The sequence below is a fragment of the Crinia signifera genome, chromosome 2 (genome assembly GCF_055691185.1).
Source record: "Crinia signifera chromosome 2, ASM5569118v1, whole genome shotgun sequence".
Taxonomy (NCBI): Eukaryota; Metazoa; Chordata; class Amphibia; order Anura; family Myobatrachidae; genus Crinia; species Crinia signifera.
The window spans coordinates 322,105,561-322,123,175 of record NC_139218.1 but is presented as its reverse complement, the minus strand read 5'-3'; the positions used below and the strand labels follow the sequence as shown (position 1 = coordinate 322,123,175).

The 17,615-nt window shown below is 46.6% G+C and overlaps 1 protein-coding gene across 4 annotated transcripts in view; it reads right to left on the bottom strand.

Moving 5' to 3' along the window:
* PAN2 (poly(A) specific ribonuclease subunit PAN2) overlaps positions 1 to 17,615 on the bottom strand; it is a 49,980-nt gene that overhangs the window by 17,305 nt on the left and 15,060 nt on the right. For all 4 annotated transcript variants that reach the window (XM_083169197.1, XM_083169196.1, XM_083169198.1 and 1 more), the window contains 5 exons: positions 10,061 to 10,157; positions 7,536 to 7,646; positions 3,973 to 4,092; positions 2,812 to 2,940; positions 295 to 494 (listed from right to left, as the gene is read on the bottom strand). In XM_083169197.1, the coding sequence (XP_083025323.1) occupies positions 295 to 494; positions 2,812 to 2,940; positions 3,973 to 4,092; positions 7,536 to 7,646; positions 10,061 to 10,157 (657 nt within the window). The remainder of the gene's footprint in view (positions 1 to 294; positions 495 to 2,811; positions 2,941 to 3,972; positions 4,093 to 7,535; positions 7,647 to 10,060; positions 10,158 to 17,615) is intronic.

Sequence of the window (17,615 nt, the reverse complement as noted above, 5' to 3'; positions counted from 1 at the left end):
GCCAGTGCTGTGTGAGAGGTGCTCACTAGGCTTGCCAGGGACAGAGATGCTGACTACACTAGGCAGCCGTTGGGCTGTGCTGATAACGTAGCTTAGGCTGCCGCCATAAAACTACACAAGTAAGGCAGCCATTGGGCTACGCTAATAACGTAGCGTAAGCTGCCGCCGTGAAACTACACAAGTACCACACTTTCCTTACATTCCATATTGGCAACAGTGTACAGCCTACTACACCAGCTTAGCTATTTTAAAAGTTAAACATATTTTTAGTGTTATTATTCATAACGGTTATACCTCGTACTCCCACCACGGTAAGCCTGTGGTCCTTCCAGCTCCTGCGTCTCTTGGTGAAGTTGGGTCAAAAGGAAACGACACCAGCTCTGGATCAGACGACCCAAATTCACTTTCCCTGTTGCCTCATCTGAGTCAGCCAAAATGAGCCCTAATGCTGCAGCTTCTGGGATGGTCCTAAAGGCTCGTAGAAAATTACTAGCCTTTGAAACAAGACAAGACAATATTATATATACACACACACACACACACACACACACACACACACACACAGTATAGTCAAAAAGATCACTAGCTACTATTGCTGCAGTATGCATAAAGAGATCACTAGCAACTAATGCTGCACTATGCATAATCATATATTTACAGTGCTCTTTAGGCAAACTTGGTAGTTTAACTGCATTTCTTCCAATTTTCTATAGTCCGGTAGCTTTTGCTGCTGCAATTTAGAACTCAGACTGGCTCTTGCAAAAAAAAATAGAAATACCTATGTGTCAAGCTGAAACCACTAGGTCAAGCCCCTTGACTAAAATATCCCCCCTCCAAAAACCATAAACAAAACCGTAAGTAAATGGATCCCCCTTAAGAAAAACAATTCTATAAAGACAAATCAATAGTGGGTGTGTTAAAAGTGTACAAACGTGTGCTGTTACAGTAAAGGCCTCCATAAAAACTTATGCAATGTGGGCCGATTCCACCCGATTCTGATGGATCGGGCTGAGAAATCGCATCAAATCAGCTCAAATCGCATGTGTTTGACATCCAATCTGCAGTCCTGTGCTCATCAGATTGGAGACGGACATTGGACCTGCCTGCACGTCCGAACTCTGAACTCCTCCCACTAGCAGGGAACAGGGTTGCATGCAATACAGCACATGCAGAAGGACTGCATGTGATATATCGCATGCCATCCTGCTGCCCGGGTCCCGGGCAGCTCAAGGGGGAATCGGACTTCTCTCAGTAGTGTATGGCCACCATAAGGCTGTAGTAAGGTAAGGGAGGACATACAAAATAAACCACCAGTGGAACATGGTGCGATTTAGGCTAATGGACAATTTTGACTAGGCCAAATACATTTTAAAGATGACAGACTTGCCTGCACCGTCTATTTTCCCATTGGGATACTGGTGTCCGCATTGGCATAGCAAGTCTCCTGTAAACTGCAATTTTGGCTAACTTCCTATCCTATTTGACTATATAGTCAAAATCCCACTATGTACAGTACACACCATTAGAGAAAGACGTATTCCTTATCAATTGCCCTTAAAATTCAGTCAAGCTATTCAGTGTTTCGAACAGTTACTCCTTAATAGTTACATAGTTTTAACAGTAGACAGGATACAACAGTTACAGGTCAACACTATGTAAGTTGGGCATAAGTCCAGGTAGCAAAAATGTGAAGAGACACTATACAAAATCCTAAATCACTTAAAAAAAAAAAAAAAAATATATATATATATATATATATATATATATATATATATATATATATATATATATATATATATATATATATATATATATATATATATATATTTCTCCTTTTTCCTAAAATTTGGCCTTTTATGGCTCAAGTCAAGGTTTATTCATACTTTTACACATGGGGCAGACTAGCTTGGCCAAGTGGTCTTATCGGCAATATTTAGCAATTTTGCAAATTGTAAAAAGAAATAAAATGCTTATCTCCAATGCTAAAGTGGGGGAGTGAAAATTCCCCGCTCTAGCAATCGCTGCAATGCACTGTGTGTTCTGACATTTCTACCATAGCCAGCATTAACTTGGGCAGCAATTTGTGCTAAAGTAGATTTTCTGTGGGATAGGATCAGTCAGTCTAACTTTCACTCCCTGGATACATTAATGAGCCTTTGGCGGCCATGACTGGCAGCTATGGAAAATATTAATGTTTTTTTCTCAGCGCCGGGAGGGTCAGTGTTAATTCGCTACGACTTTATTAATTTGTTCATTTGGCAGCCAGAACACATTTTGCCAGTACATATGTGGCTCTTCTTTAGTAAGTACTAACCTCAGCATTCTGGTAAAACCCCACAAGAGCTGCAGCTCTGGAGATAATCTGCCCAGAACCAGTGTCTTTTCTGCAGCAATCAGTCGTCCAGTGGCAGGAGCGCTGCTGAAATCGCCAGATAGATGGCATGGTGGTGTCTGAGTGCTCAGACCCTACTGCTCCTGGCGGAGAGGAGGGAAGCTCGCTGAGTAGGCTGCACACTGGGCCTCCTCCTCTTTTAAAAACACCCCTGCTCGGAATCTAGCTTTAGACCATTTTTCCTGCTTCCAACACATCAACTTCAATTGTTCAGTTGCTGCCTATTGATCCATGGACAGGTGCCATTGTAAAAGAGACAATCAACATTATTCACTTCCACCTGTCTGTGTATAGATCAATAATAAAATCACTAACACAAAGTATGATCATGTTCAGGACTCCAGCGTCAAAAAATAAACTCCATTGGACAAATATAATTTTTTTTTTCGTCTACCCATACTGTAAATCTTTTTACTTACTTGGCAAGGGTCTCCGCGGGACAAGTCCAGCATGTGAAACAAGAAACCCAATTCACAACTCAAGCAGAACTCTTTCTGACAAAAATGATTTTGGACAAGACATCGAACTGGTTCCAGCAAATACATCACCTGGGAAACGCAGAAAGGAGATTATACTCAAGAAAAAAGAAAAAACACCATCACCCTTTGATTTTTCACAATTAAATGTTACAATCCTCCTGTCTGTACATCTTACTATTCAAATACAGCTTTGGGTGTACACCACTATTGGGCTCCATCTGTCACTCCCCCTCCCTCCTCCTTGAAGAGAAGCTTCAGCTTGGCTTAATCCTCAGTAACAGCAACTCTGCATTGACTGTGTCCACATCAGATGTGATTGTGTGGCAGCCTCCTGCACAGGGCCTTGCTGGCTCCCAGTGCCCCAAGTGGCATTAGCCCTGGAGAGTTGGGTCACCTGACCCTATGCAATCTCCAGTGAAAACAGGTATAAACTGGGCTATAGCAATGTTTGAATCCCATCGCAGACAGCTTTACCTCCTGCTCAGTATGCCATTTGTTACAGAAAACTCCCCATAAGCCTCCACACTCTCTCCATGTGAAGGGACTGTTCAGGCAGTGGCACAAGCTTACAGTAGGTTTTTTTCCCCACACTTCACTTAATTGTTCCATTATCTGTCATATAAAATTAAAAGTAAAATTTTTGCATCCTTTATAAAGTACACCCATATATTTCATGCATACAGTATATGTACCTGTTATACAAGCATGAGTGTTTTTTTGCTTAAAAGTCATTGCCGTTTTATTGTGGCAGCCTGCATCTTGTAGGTGTCTTACACCGCACTTCATTTTGATAGTTCTATTGTATATTTATTGGCAAAAGTGAAACTCTGGAGGACTCTGCAGCTATGTGTCATTTACAGGTTAGCAAATAGAACACTGTTCTCTCTCACAGTAGGTCATTCATGTCAAACTGAAACCTATCCGACAATCACCAAAATGCTACGCTTATTATTATCCAATACATGTTATTAACTTGTCAAGTCCCAGTGTCTCTGGATGCTAATCCAGCATAATTACACCACTTTGTAGTACAGCTGACTATACTCTTTGGCCAGTCAGCTAGCACCACCCACACAATGCCAGACAGGACCCCCTGCTTACCTGGATCATGCAGTTGCAGTAGGCGTTGGGAATGTGAGGCTCTAGGCCAGCAAACAAGGTTTTATTGTAGTGCTTAAAGTCAAAATCTTCTAGACCAAGTTTAGAATATTTTATGGTGACCTGTAATAAAGACAAATTCCTAATTCAGTGACTTGAATGGATTACAGAATGGATTTTTTTTTAAATAGCTGTTAAACAGACCTAACCTAAAATCATGAAGAATATTCAGTCATAATATTTTCGTCTTTAACCCTTTGGTTGCCAAAATCTGTGCCAGATGTGCAAAATATCTGCTTGAAATTTGGGGGAAGACGTATGAAACTAGCGTTAAGTGCATTTCTGAACGTACCGCTAGTTAACTGGGGGGATTAAGTTTTTTTGACTTGTATTAATAGCGCACCTAATGTGCACTAGTGACAGCTCGGCGGGGCTGTCCCCTGCAATCCTCCCAGTAATTAGCATCTGGGGCAATGTATTAAAATCCGTCTAGACCAGGCATGTCCAATGTTGGCCCTCCAGATGTTGTTAAACTACACATCCCAGCATGCTTTGCCACAGTTTTGCTATTAGAGAATGCTAAAACTATTGCAAAGCATGCTGGGATGTGTAGTTTCAAAACATCTGGAGGTGGCAACGTTGGACATGCCTGGTCTAGACGTTAAATCACCCCGGTTGATTCACCAGCTCAGGGCTAGCGTTGTCCTATTCCTACTGCGGGGACAATTCTAGCCCTGCTGCTGGCTCTGGGCTGCGCACAAGATCTCACGATAAAAGCAAATCTCGCGCATGCCCAGAAAGCTGGCTGGGGGAGAGATGGACTTTAAAAAAAAATGCACACGTGCAGGCCTGAGGGGGCGTCGATAAGGAAAACTGTTAACGCTGGGTATAACTGCTCTCCTTAATCGGCACGGGGGTTAACACATTGGGAAGTAGCGGGTGCCTGTTCTGAACGTTATGCAGGAGAAGTGGGACCCCTTATAGCGTTAGAGGGAGGTTAATACATCTGCACCTATATTTCCTATATTAAAAAAGGTAAACATAACAAGTTATTATGATGAATAAAAAGGCTTACTTGGCAATTTTCACACCTATTTTTGACAAATTCACTTGGAACTCAATGGGTTAAATTTGCCAGTAGCATGAAAGGCAAAGCGCGGTTATGAGGTACACGTTTGTACTGATGGTGGTCATATAATAAAGGAATATACAAGATGTGGCCACCAAAAACATTAAAGGCCCATACACACTAGAAGATTTTCATTTCAAAAGACTTTGCCAAAGTCTCTGATAGATATCGCTTTCAACACTCTGATAGATATCTCTTTCACCAAAGTAGTACACACAGAGTTATTTTCCCCAAAGCGCAAGAGATTTTCAGGAGGTGAAAGACTTTGCTGAAAATCTTTCATATAAAAGGTTATTTACATAATGGGCGGTGTTTGAATTCCAAGGGTGGGAGCAGGGGCCATTTTATTCAGTGCATTCCTGTTCTTGAGGCCTGATTCAGAACTGTTCGTTGGGCTGCGTATATTCGGAGCCCAGCAATCAGGTAAACGCCGCCGGGGGAACAGAGCTGCAGACCGGGCAGCGCCAGCCAGCGTGGGAGAGCATGTGGCAGTGGCAGAGCGGGGCAGCAGCAGGTGAGTATGCTCCATCTACAGAGCGAGGGAGTAGGGGGTGGGAGCTGGGAGAGGGCACAGGGCGTTCAGCCGGGCTGAAAGTAGATCATCTTTCAGGCCGGCTGCTATATACACACTCAGCGATGATGGATGAGAAACCAGCCATCATCGCTGGCATGCTGGTAAAACCAGCAGATGGGAGACTTGCTAGCGATGATGCGGGAGCGCGCATCATTGCTAGTCATCCATCTGTGGGCCATACACACTGGGCGATTTTCAGCTGAAAATCGCTCAAATCGCTCGGAGGTCGCTTTTTCTGACCTCCGAGTGTCGCTTATTTGCCTGTGTCTACATCAGGGGTGTCAAACTCAAATTCATCGGGGGCCGCATCAGCAGTTTGGTCACCCTCAAAGGGCCGGTCCCCCAAAAAGTACAAATGACAGAAAACTTGTACAAGGTGTACTTTAAAGCAGTATGAAACAGGAAATGCATATAACAATAATGCGATAACAATAATGGTGGGCCATCAAACACAGAGCTATGCTGCAGAAATTTAATTCCACATCCAGTACTAATTATATTGAGGTGCAGGGTTCAGTGGTAGACAGGGACAGAAGGTACAGAGCTGCAGGGGAGAGGATTGAAATGAGCTGGCCAGTCACACATTAACACTGACAATTAGCTGAACACTGCTCAACTATTCAGGGGGCTTGTGTACAGTATGTGCACCCCCAGCTTAGGCATGGCTTCAGCATCCTGAACTAGGACATTGCCAACAGCCATTCCACTGCCTGGTCCTGCAGATACTGGTCTGCAGTCCCGTTGCACCCGTCCATTAAAAGTGTCTCTCTTGAAATGGTCACCACCTTATGAAGACCGTTCTCAGGGATGCTAGAGGAGGTGACGCCATTTTGGGAAAGACATTTTAATGTGGGCTAGCAAGATAGACACGCAGTGACTAGAGGAGAGCATGGCCTGGTGTGTAAATGTCACCCTCAGTGACAGAGATCCCCACGTACAGCGACCAGCCCGAGCTATACACTACTAACCTATTTCAGTCAGCCCCCTCGCACACACGGTTACCGCTACTACCAGCAGTCCAGCACGGATCGCCAGCTGCGTGACGTCCCAGTAACCAACCCCGCAGCTCCGGCGAGCGAGTGCGCGCGGGGTGGGGGGTGGGTGAGAGGAGGTGGCCTAGGCAGGAGCTGGGACACACTGCCCCTGCATGCTATCTCCTCACGCGGGCGACATGACGAGGTCTGGCGGGCCGGATTCTGCCCGTGGGCCTTGTGTTTAACACCCGTGGTCTACATCGTTAAGGCCTCATCCCCTCGTGTTGGAGGGCACCGGAGCAAGCTACAGTGGCTTTCACCCCTGAGTACCAGTCCCATGGAAGTGTGTGTGTGTGTGCGCACACACACACACACACACACACACACACACACACACACAGTTAGAAAAATTACTCGAAATGCATATAGATGGAAAAATGCCTTTATGACCAGGCTTTTGCACAGGCAATGGGGGAACTGATCAATTTTGTTGATGTGCTGCCAGACAGTAGTGCCAATTTCACATTTTCCCTGGCACCTCTTCCATACTGATCAAGAACTACACATCATATCAAGAAGAATTTCCCTGCAATGGGCACGTCTCATCTTGTGAAAGAAGAATATTGGAGGGAGTAAATTTAGTGTGTTTCGAGCATGTTCATTGGTTATTAGTCTACAAAATGGTCACAAGCTTACATAGGCAATCAAATATGCTATACATTCAGTAAGTGCTGCAAACACATGGGTTAATACGGCTACAATCCCATGAACAAGTCTAAACTCTGTCTGAGCCCCTCCCAGCAAATCTATTTTATTTATGTGAGAGAATGTACATGACAAAACAGCAAAACCAAATCAGATCAGATCTAAAAAGAGGGATCTACTGCACCTTCCGGTACTTTTTGGCCACCATATAGAGATGGGGTTCTTCCTCTCTTCCTATAGGAGATTCTGGAACTTGGTTAAAATTGTCAAAATCATTTTCCAGTTGATATGGCACCTAAAGGAGGAAGAGGCATGAATCCAGGTATAACATGTACACTACAGCATACACATAATAATAATATTATAATAAACACAAACCTATATTAGAGGTTCAAATAAAAAATGTATAGACATGAATGATTAAATAAAAAAAAAAAAGCAGTTCTGACTCGACTATTGATAACAAGGTTCCATGGAGTCAATCCTATTAACTGCATGTTACCTCGCAGCACGAGCAAGCGTAGCTACATACTATAGAACACACTTACTGTACCTTCAGGCTTGCAGATGTTTATTCACAGCCCCATAGGACTGCATGCAAACATTTCCCAGCATTTTTGCACCATTGCTATTCTCATGGTAACAAAGACCTTAGTCCTTCAAGTTCAACCTACAACTGATCTGTGGTGTAGAGGAACAGGATGTCCCTGATGAACCAAAGCAGATCTTCAATCAGAGTCCACTATAGTACATTATAATTAATGATTATACCGGTGGATGCTATTTTTCTTAAAAAATTTGTCTAAACCATTCTCAAATGTATCAATTGAATCTGCCATCACAACCTTCTCTGGCAGAGTATCCCATATCTTAACTGCCCTTAAGGTGAAGAAACCGTTTCTACGCTGGGTGAGACACTTCTCCTGTAACCTTCTGGGGTGACTGCTTACCAGAAGGACTGTACCCAGGACACGCAGACTGAAAGTTCGCTGTATTGACCCTTTATGCGATTTGGGGCCATTTACTAAACAATCTGACTAGATCACTAATGCTGCTTTCAAACCGCAAAAACGGCATGGATCCGGTATTTTAAACGTTTCTAAAAACGGGTTAGACAGCTCAAACCCCTTTCACACCGCATATCTTTTAATGGTATTTCAATGCCATTTTTGTAACTTCACAACACTGAACCCGTTTAAACCCAAACAGTGGATGAAAAAAAAAAAAAACACAGGTCTGAAACGGTTTATTACCGTTTAGAAATACCAGTTTTATAGAACCGGTAAATTCACTCAGCACCTTTCAGACTGCACAAATTACCGGTTTGAAACTGTAAAAAATTGCAAAATAACGGGTAAAAAGTGCGGTCTGAAAGGGGTATTAGATAGAAAGTCCAGATGGCTCTGTGTGTACAGGGTATAGCGACCACCATCACCTGCAGGGATACACAGTGCATGCACTATCTATCCTGCTTAGATCACAGCATTTTGCTTATTGCCCCGTGTGTACAGGGCTTTAGATGCCTCTTCAATGTAAACATACCTAACCTGGCTAGCCTCTCCTCATAACCCAATGACGCTACACCCTTAATCAATTTTGTTGCCCTACTTTGAACCTTTTAAAGTTCCAATATGTCCTTTTTATGGAGTGGTGACCAGAACTGTACACTGTATTCTAGATGAGGCCGTTCAAATGGTTTATAAAGTGGCAATATTACACAGTCTTGCCTAGCTTCTATGCCCCTTTTAATGCATACTTATTTGCCTTTGCTGCTGCTCCTTGACATTGGGCAGCGCTGCCAAGTCTACTGTCAATGACTACCCCCCCTCCCTCCCCCCCCAAGTATTTATCCACTGATAATTCCCATATATTTACCCCATTTAAATGTATAGGTCGCCTGCTTGTTTCTGCTCCCAAAATTCATAAGCTTACATTTATCAATATTAAACCATCTTCCGAATCCTCCAGGTTAAGTCTTTCTGTGGAGAGACTACATCCTGATCAAATTTAATTATTTTACATAGTTAAGGGTCATCTGCAAAAATAAACACTTATTAGGATTGACCTCCCGTGTTACACAACAGATACAAAATCAGGACACTAACAATTACCAGTGCATCTATTCTTCTGGAATGGGATCATTCGTCAGACTGCATTTAGGTCTACAGTCATTAGGTCGACCCCACTAGGTCGACTGGCAGGAAGGTCGACCTGACTTAAGGTCGACATGGGCCAAGGTCGACATGACTTAAGGTCGAATTTGCATAAAGGTCGACATGAGGAAGGTCGACTGGTCATAAGGTCGACATGGGTTTTTCACTTTTTTTATCCGAATGTCGACACAGTTGGCAATGAGATTCGGACCCTCGCATCGCTCGCAATGCTTCGGGCACGGTGCCTCGCTGCGCTCGGCACACTATTTTATTCTCCCACCACGCCCTAGTGGATGGTAGGGCATGAAATACCGCCTGTCGGCACATGTCGGCTCAAAAAACAGTGAAAAACCCATGTCGACCTTATGACCAGTCGACCTTCCTCATGTCGACCTTTATGCAAATTCGACCTTAAGTCAGGTCGACCTTCCTGCCAGTCGACCTAGTGGGGTCGACCTAATGACTGTAGACCTAAGTTCATTCTAATAGATGACCGCATCCCATTCTTCTATGTACACAAGCTCTTGTATGAAAGTTTAAGGTATTAAAGGCAGACCTGATTCCGGAGCTTTGTTCTAGGATTGGGAGAGTAGCCAATGAATCCAACTTGTTTCATTGTACGTAATATCTCCGGATCTACTGGAGGAGCCCGACTGAAACGAGAGACTGACCATTAAACGCTGCCATGGCAGAGACGATTATGAAGGATAGTTTAGCAGCTTATTATACAATAACAGTAGGGCATCCACCTGTATGGGATTTTACTTCTAGAACATGTGACGTGCCATTCTGTGCAATGATAGGAGTGTGCAGTACTCAGATTTGAGGAGGATTAAAATCAGGTTATGGTTAACCCTGAGAATAGGTTATTTCCTGTGGAAGTGATAACTTTACATACAAAATATGTTCATTAGTGTTCATTCTAGCACCCGCCATCTTTGAAAACCCATGCAGTTCCTCTTCCCTGCCTGGGGTGTCGCTGTCTGCTGTGGTGTCTGCATATCAGTGCTGATATACAGACCACACTGTGCTAGAAGCACTACAGCAGACAACACCACCCCAGGCAGGGAAGAGGAACTGCATGGGTTTTCAAAGATGGCAAGTGCTAGAATGAACACTATTCATTATAAAATAACCTTTTCCAACTAAAAGGTTTATGACCTTAAGACCCATTACAAATGCGTTATTTTAAGTCACGCACAGCACCACAGAGTGAGACCCTATCAGTTATTATACCAGGTTTGCCGCTTTCCATGTGTACTCGTGGCAGAAAGGTTAGAATACTAGTGTAGATACATTTCTTATTGACAGAAACACAAAAGTGAAATATTAGAGACCTTACTGGCTCTGTCATTCATGTGAGACAATTTAAAAGACCTGTAGTACAATATACAATGGTTCTCAAACTCCTCAGAACCCCCAACAGTTCACATTTTCCAGGTCACCTAATCAGGTGCACAGGTGAATTCTTCAATCACCAACAGTTTCCAAAAGATCATTTCTTTTAGGATTCTGCAAGGAGCCCTAAAAAACATGAACTGTTTGAGGACAGAGATGGAGATCTGCATTTGACAGGATTTGTAGGATTTCTGGACTGGTCCAAAATTAAAACGTCTCCTAATGCGATGCATGGCAGTATGGGCCTAATTCAGAAAAATCATAAAGGCCCCCATACACTATGCGATTTTGGGACGATTTCATCCGATTTCGGCACTTTGGGACGATAACCAGGTGAAATCGGCCTAAAATCGCGGGTGTGTGATATCTGATCCAAGGCGCGGTCCCGTGCGCATCGGACCGGATCAGGGAGGTTGGACGGTCAGCATGTACGATCACGTCCGATCTCCCTGCCCACCTGACAGGCATATGCATGCAGACAACCGGGGGAACAGTGGGGCGGGCAGCGGGTCCCAGAGCGCTTGGCTGGCTGCGTCGGCGAGTGCTGACCTGGCCGGTGTGATGATCACAGTCTCTCATTCAGTAGCGCTGCGGGACGGGAGTGGAACGCGCAGTGGCGGGTATTAGATTTTTAAAATACCTGTCAAATGGCCAATCAGAGAACGGCCAGTCATTTGACAGGTTTTTTAAAAATCTAATACCCGCCACTGCGCGTCCCGTCCCGCTGCTCCCGCAGCACTGCTGAATGAGAGAGAGAGACTGTGATCATCACACCGCCCCAGCCAGGTCAGCACTCGCCAGCGCCGCCAGCCAAGCGCTCAGGGACCCGCTGCCCGCCCCACTGCTCCCCGACATGTGATAAATCGCAAGCGATTTATCATGTCAAATTTGGCTCATCAAGTGCCAAATTGTATGTGGGCCTCCCGGGGAGCTCCCGGGCAGCTCACAGGAGAATTGGGTCCGACTTGTCCTGAGGACAAGTCGGCCTAATGTATGGGGGCCTTTAGTGGTGAGTGACTTGTGAAAGGATTGGCTGCTAATCATCTAAGCAATTCAAGGGATTGCTTGGGGTGGGGTTTCACTCTGGCGGTGCATACCTGATCCGGGGCTACAAAAATTAGCAGTAAAGAGATTGTTAGCATTACAGATAGATATAAACACTGGCAGTGGCTCCCAACAAAAATTAACCATAGCGAAAATGTGTGTGTGTGTGTGTGTGTGTGTGTGGTAGGGAATATAGAATGTAAACACAACTGGGGCAGGGACTAATATGAATGGGCAAACATTCTCTGTAAAGCGCTGCAGAATGTGTGCACACTATAACTGAAATAACTGGTAATAAAAAGAAACAAAAATAGGATTTTGGGTACCTACCGGTAAATCCTTTTCTCGTAGTCCATATGGGATACTGGGCTTCACTACTATGGGGATTGAGACCTCCGCAGGAGAGACAGGCACATAAAAGAACTTTCAGTGTGGGTGCACTGGCTCCTCCCCTCAATCTCCCTCCACTAGTCAGTTAATGCAAAAACTGTGCCGAAGGAGAGCATGTGAGGAGTAAGTGATAATGTATTGTGGTGAGATTCATCCAGCACACCCAAACGAACAAAAAACATATAGAAAGAGGTGAATCCTAACAACTTTAGAGGACACCTGTAACTGTAAACAAGGCTATAGACATATCTATGCTATAGAAAACAAGGCAATAAGCCTAACATGAAGTAGAGTCTGACAGCAGAAAAGCCGCACCGAGGTGGGCTCCCAGTATCCCATATGGACTACGAGAAAAGGATTTACCGGTAGGTACCCAAAATCCTATTTTCTCTACCGTCCAATGGGATACTGGGCTTCACTACTATGGGGAGGTCCCAAAGCTACCAGAACGGGTGGGAACGTGCGGAGTCTGCTGTAAAACCGCATTCCCGAACTGGGAATCCTCCCTGGCCAGGGTGTCAAACTTGTAGAACTTCACAAATGTGTGTTGCCCTGACCAAGTTGCGGCCCTGCAAAGCTGCATAGCCGACACCCCTCGAGCAGCAGCCCAAGAGGTACCTACAGACCTGGTTGAATGAGCCTTTACTGAAAAAGGAAGCGATAGACCAGCTGATGCATAAGCCTGTTGGATAGTACATCTTATCCACCTGGCAATGGTACGCGTTGAAGCAGGTAAACCCTTCTTCTGCGCATCATAAAGCACAAACAAGCTGTCCGTCTTACGGATCCTAGCTGTGCGCTTGACATACCCCTTAAGGGTGAGGACCACATCCAAGGAATCTGGTATATCCGGGTGTGTTGCACTAGAAGGAACCACAATAGGTTGGTTTAGGTGGAACCCTGACACCACCTTTGGAAGGAATTGTGGTCTAGTCCTGAGTTCCGCCCTATCGTTGTGGAACACAAGGTAAGGGCTCCGACAGGATAAGGCTCCAAGCTCGGACACCCTCCTGGCCGAAGCTAGGGCCAGCAGAACAACAGTCTTCCAAGTGAGGTGTCGTAGCTCAGACTCCTCCAGTGGAACAAACCGGGCTGATTTTAAGAAAGTAAGAACCACTTCCAAATCCCATGGTGCAGTGGGAGGCACAAAGGGGGGCTGAATCCTCAGAACCCCCTGTAAGAAGGTTTGCACTTCCGGCAAGGCCGCAATCTTTTTCTGGAAAAACACAGACAGCGCGGAGATTTGGACTTTTAAGGAACCCAATCTGAGACCCTTATCCAAACCAGCCTGAAGGAAACGTAGCAGGTTGTTTAATCGAAAACTGGCCGAAGGCAAGTCATTCTTCTCACACCAGGCAATATATCTGCGCCATATTACATGATAATGAGCAGCCGTCACCGGCTTCCTGGCTTTTATCATTGTAGTGACGACAGAGGGATGGAGACCCTTGTGGACTAAGATCTGCCGCTCAACCTCCAGGCCGTTAAACGTAGCCGCTGTAAGTCCTGGAAGACGAACGGGCCCTGGAGGAGCAGGTCTTTTCTTAGGGGCAGACGCCACGGGTCTTCCACTAGCATGGCCTGAATGTCCCCGTACCAGGCCCTTCTTGGCCAATCTGGCGCCACCAGTATGGCCTCCGTCCCCTGATGCCGGAGCCGCTTTAGCACCCGAGCCAACAATGGGAGAGGTGGGAACAGGTACACCAATTGGAATTCCCAGGTCCAGGTGAGAGCGTCCACCGCTATGGCCCCTGGGTCTCTGGTCCGTGCACAGTACCTTGCTACTTTGTGGTTCAAACGTGAAGCCATCAGGTCGATCTGAGGGAGCCCCCACAGATCCACTATGGCATTGAACACTTGCGTGTGAAGGCCCCACTCCCCCGGGTGAAGATCGTGGCGACTCAGGAAGTCCGCCTCCCAATTGTCGACCCCCGGGATAAAAATGGCAGACAGGGCCAGGACATTCTGTTCCGCCCAAGACAGAATCTTTGACGCTTCTCTCATGCAAGGCATGCTCTTGGTACCACCCTGCCGATTTATGTAGGCCACAGTGGTGGCATTGTCCGACTGGACCTGGATCGCCTTGCCCTGTAACAATGGAGCCGCCTGTAACAGGGCATAGTAAACCGCCCTCAACTCCAGCTTGTTGATATGAAGGCCCGACTCCAGTGGGGACCATCGACCCTGTAGGTGGACTCCCTGTGTCACAGCTCCCCAGCCCCTCAGGCTGGCGTCCGTGGTTACCAGAATCCAGTCCTGGATCTGGAACCGTCTGCCTGCCAACAGATTGGATGAATCTAGCCACCACTGTAGCGAGATCCTGGTTCTTGTTGCAAGGCCAATCCTTCTGCGCATCTGCAGGGGGGAGCCGGACCATTTTGTCAGAATGTCCAATTGAAAAGTCCTGGAATGGAAGCGGCCAAATTGTATTGCTTCGAATGAAGCCACCATCTTGCCTAGAAGCCGGAGGCAAAGATGGATCTGTACCAGAGGTGACTGTAGGACCTCCCTGACCAGCTGTTGTATTGCAGTGACCTTTTCCATCGGCAGAAAGACCTTTTGTTCCGATGTATCCAGGATCATGCCCAAGAAAACCATCCTCTGGGTCGGAACCAGCGATGATTTGGGCATGTTCAGGATCCACCCGTGGTCTCTTAGAACCTGTATGGACAGTTTGAGAGCACTGCTTAAAGCCTCCGCCGACCCTGCCTTTATTAGCAGGTCGTCCAGGTATGGCACTACATTGACCCTTCGGAGCCTGAGTAGTGACATCATTTCCGCCATTACCTTTGTGAAAACCCGCGGGGCTGTCGACAGGCCGAAGGGTAACGCCCGGAATTGGTAATGGTCGTTCCCCAAGGCAAACCTGAGATAGATTTGGTGTGGGGGCCAAATAGGAATGTGTAGATAGGCGTCTTTGACGTCTATAGAGGCCAAGAACTCCCCTTTCTCCAGACTGGCGATCACAGAGCGCAAGGACTCCATCCTGAACTTGAACACACGCAGGAAGGGGTTCAGTGACTTTAGATTCAGGATGGGCCTTACTGAGCCGTCTGGCTTCGGGACCAGGAATAAGTTGGAATAATATCCCTGGCCCTGCTCCGTGTCTGGCACCGGTACAATTACCTGAGACTGAAGCAGCCTGGTAATGGCCCCCTGAAGGAGCACCTGATCTTCCTGGGATGCTGGGAGTGCCGACCTGAAGTATCGTCTGGGAGGAGGTTTGTCGAATTCCAGCCTGTAACCTAGAGAAATGAGACCCCTGGCCCAGGAATCCAGACCCGATGCGTCCCACACATGGCTGAAATGCAACAATCGCGCTCCCACCGCGAGAGAGTCTCGTGGCGGGAAAACCCCGTCATGCTGCAGGCTTAGAGGAAGCCGCGGCATTTGGACGGTCCTGGGTGTTGGAGGAGCTAGGCTTCCTAAACTTGCCTCTCGTGCCCCTGCTGGCATTGGAGGCGCCCCTGGCCTTGGGGCGAAACCTGTTCCCACGAAAGGACTGCTGGGAAGCACCTGTAAAGGTACGCTTTGCAGCCGTGGGAGCTGATGGAAGGAAGGTAGATTTTCCTGCCGTGGCTTTGGAAATCCAACCGTCTAATTCACTCCCAAACAGCCATTCTCCTGTAAAGGGAATACCCTCCACACTCTTCTTTGAGTCTACGTCTGCAGACCACTGGCGTAGCCACAAGGCCCGTCTGGCTGAAACTGCCATGGCTGAATTGCGCGCGTTTATAGCGCCCAATTCCTTTTGCGCCTCGCACAGGATCTTAGCGATATCCTGAATGTGACGCAGACTGTCACCTATCTGGGCCACAGTCATGTCACCCAACAACCCCTCCTGAATCTGGGTTGACCATGTATGAATTGCCTTAGCCATCCAGCAGCTGGCTAAAACTGGGCGCTGAGATGCCCCACTAGCCGTATATATGGACTTGAGGGTAGCTTCCAGCCTCCTATCCGCCCCATCCTTAAGGGTGGATACCCCTGGGACTGGTAGCAACACCTTTTTAGAAAGGCGGGAAACAGAGGAGTCCACTACCGGTGGCTCCTCCCATTTCTTTCTGCCCAAAGGTTCAAAAGGATATGCATTTGTGAACCGTTTTGAAAGAGTAAACCTCTTATCAGGGTTTTGCCATGCAGCCCTGAAAACAGTTTCTAACTCTGCCTGCTCAGGGAAGTACACTGGCTGTTTCCTCTGAGTCATGAAGAAAGGATCTCCTTCTGTGGATGCCTCCACTGGGAGATCTAAAACATCCCTAATGGCCCTGATAAGGGGCTCGGGACCATGCACTGCCGCCTCAGGAGCTGGTTCCTGCAGACCCTGCTCCTCACCCTCCTCCAATATGTCCTCATCGTCCTCATCTGTGTCAGGATCCATCGCAGTAGCCTGCCTCTTTTGAGGCTGTGCGGGAGGAGGAGGTACATTAAGGGTATGAAGAATATCCACCCTGGCAGCTAACATGGACAATTCCCTCTGAACCCTCTGCGTTTGCTGAGTGTTAGTGGAAAGCTGTGAAGCCACAGAATCCAACAAGGTCTTTATGTTGGAGGCCCACGCAGGCTCCTGCTCGTCTGCCTGCGACGGCCCCACCAACTGTGGGGGTACCCCACTGATCTGGGTGTCAGCACTACTGGGCTGTGGTGACATACAAGCCTCACAAGTAACCTGGGACTGTGACTTTGGCACAAACTTGGTGCTACACACCATACAAGTGAACTTTTTCACCATGATGAGATAGTACTACAATGTCTGCAGTACAACACAACCCCCACGCAGTCACACACCACACTGCTGGATGTGGAAAAACAGACTATGTGTTTGTTTTATGCTGTGCTGTAACTAATCAGTGGGGAATAAACAGAGCAATTGGGGAGCCAAGTGCACCCTTAACCTGAACTCACAGATCTGGGTGAGCTGGTAACGCTAAACACAGTGATATGAACAACACAGTGTCTGAATCAGCCAGATAGCGCAGCAGCGCTAAAAAGCTATAAAAAACCTGCTGTCTCTGCCGTGCTGCAAGTACCCGGATCCACCACGCCAGTGAGGAGCCCTCTGTAATGGAGTCTGGCAGCGTGTGAAGAAGCAGGAAGTGACAGCGCGCGCCCAGCAGAGCTTGGTCCCGCTCTGAGTGAAGCCCCGCCCCCTGTACACGGAGCTGGCGCTTCTAGACATTTATACTGACATTAGGTGTAAATATATATATATATATATATATATATATATATATATATATATATATATACACATGTATCATACATTTTAACCTGAGGGG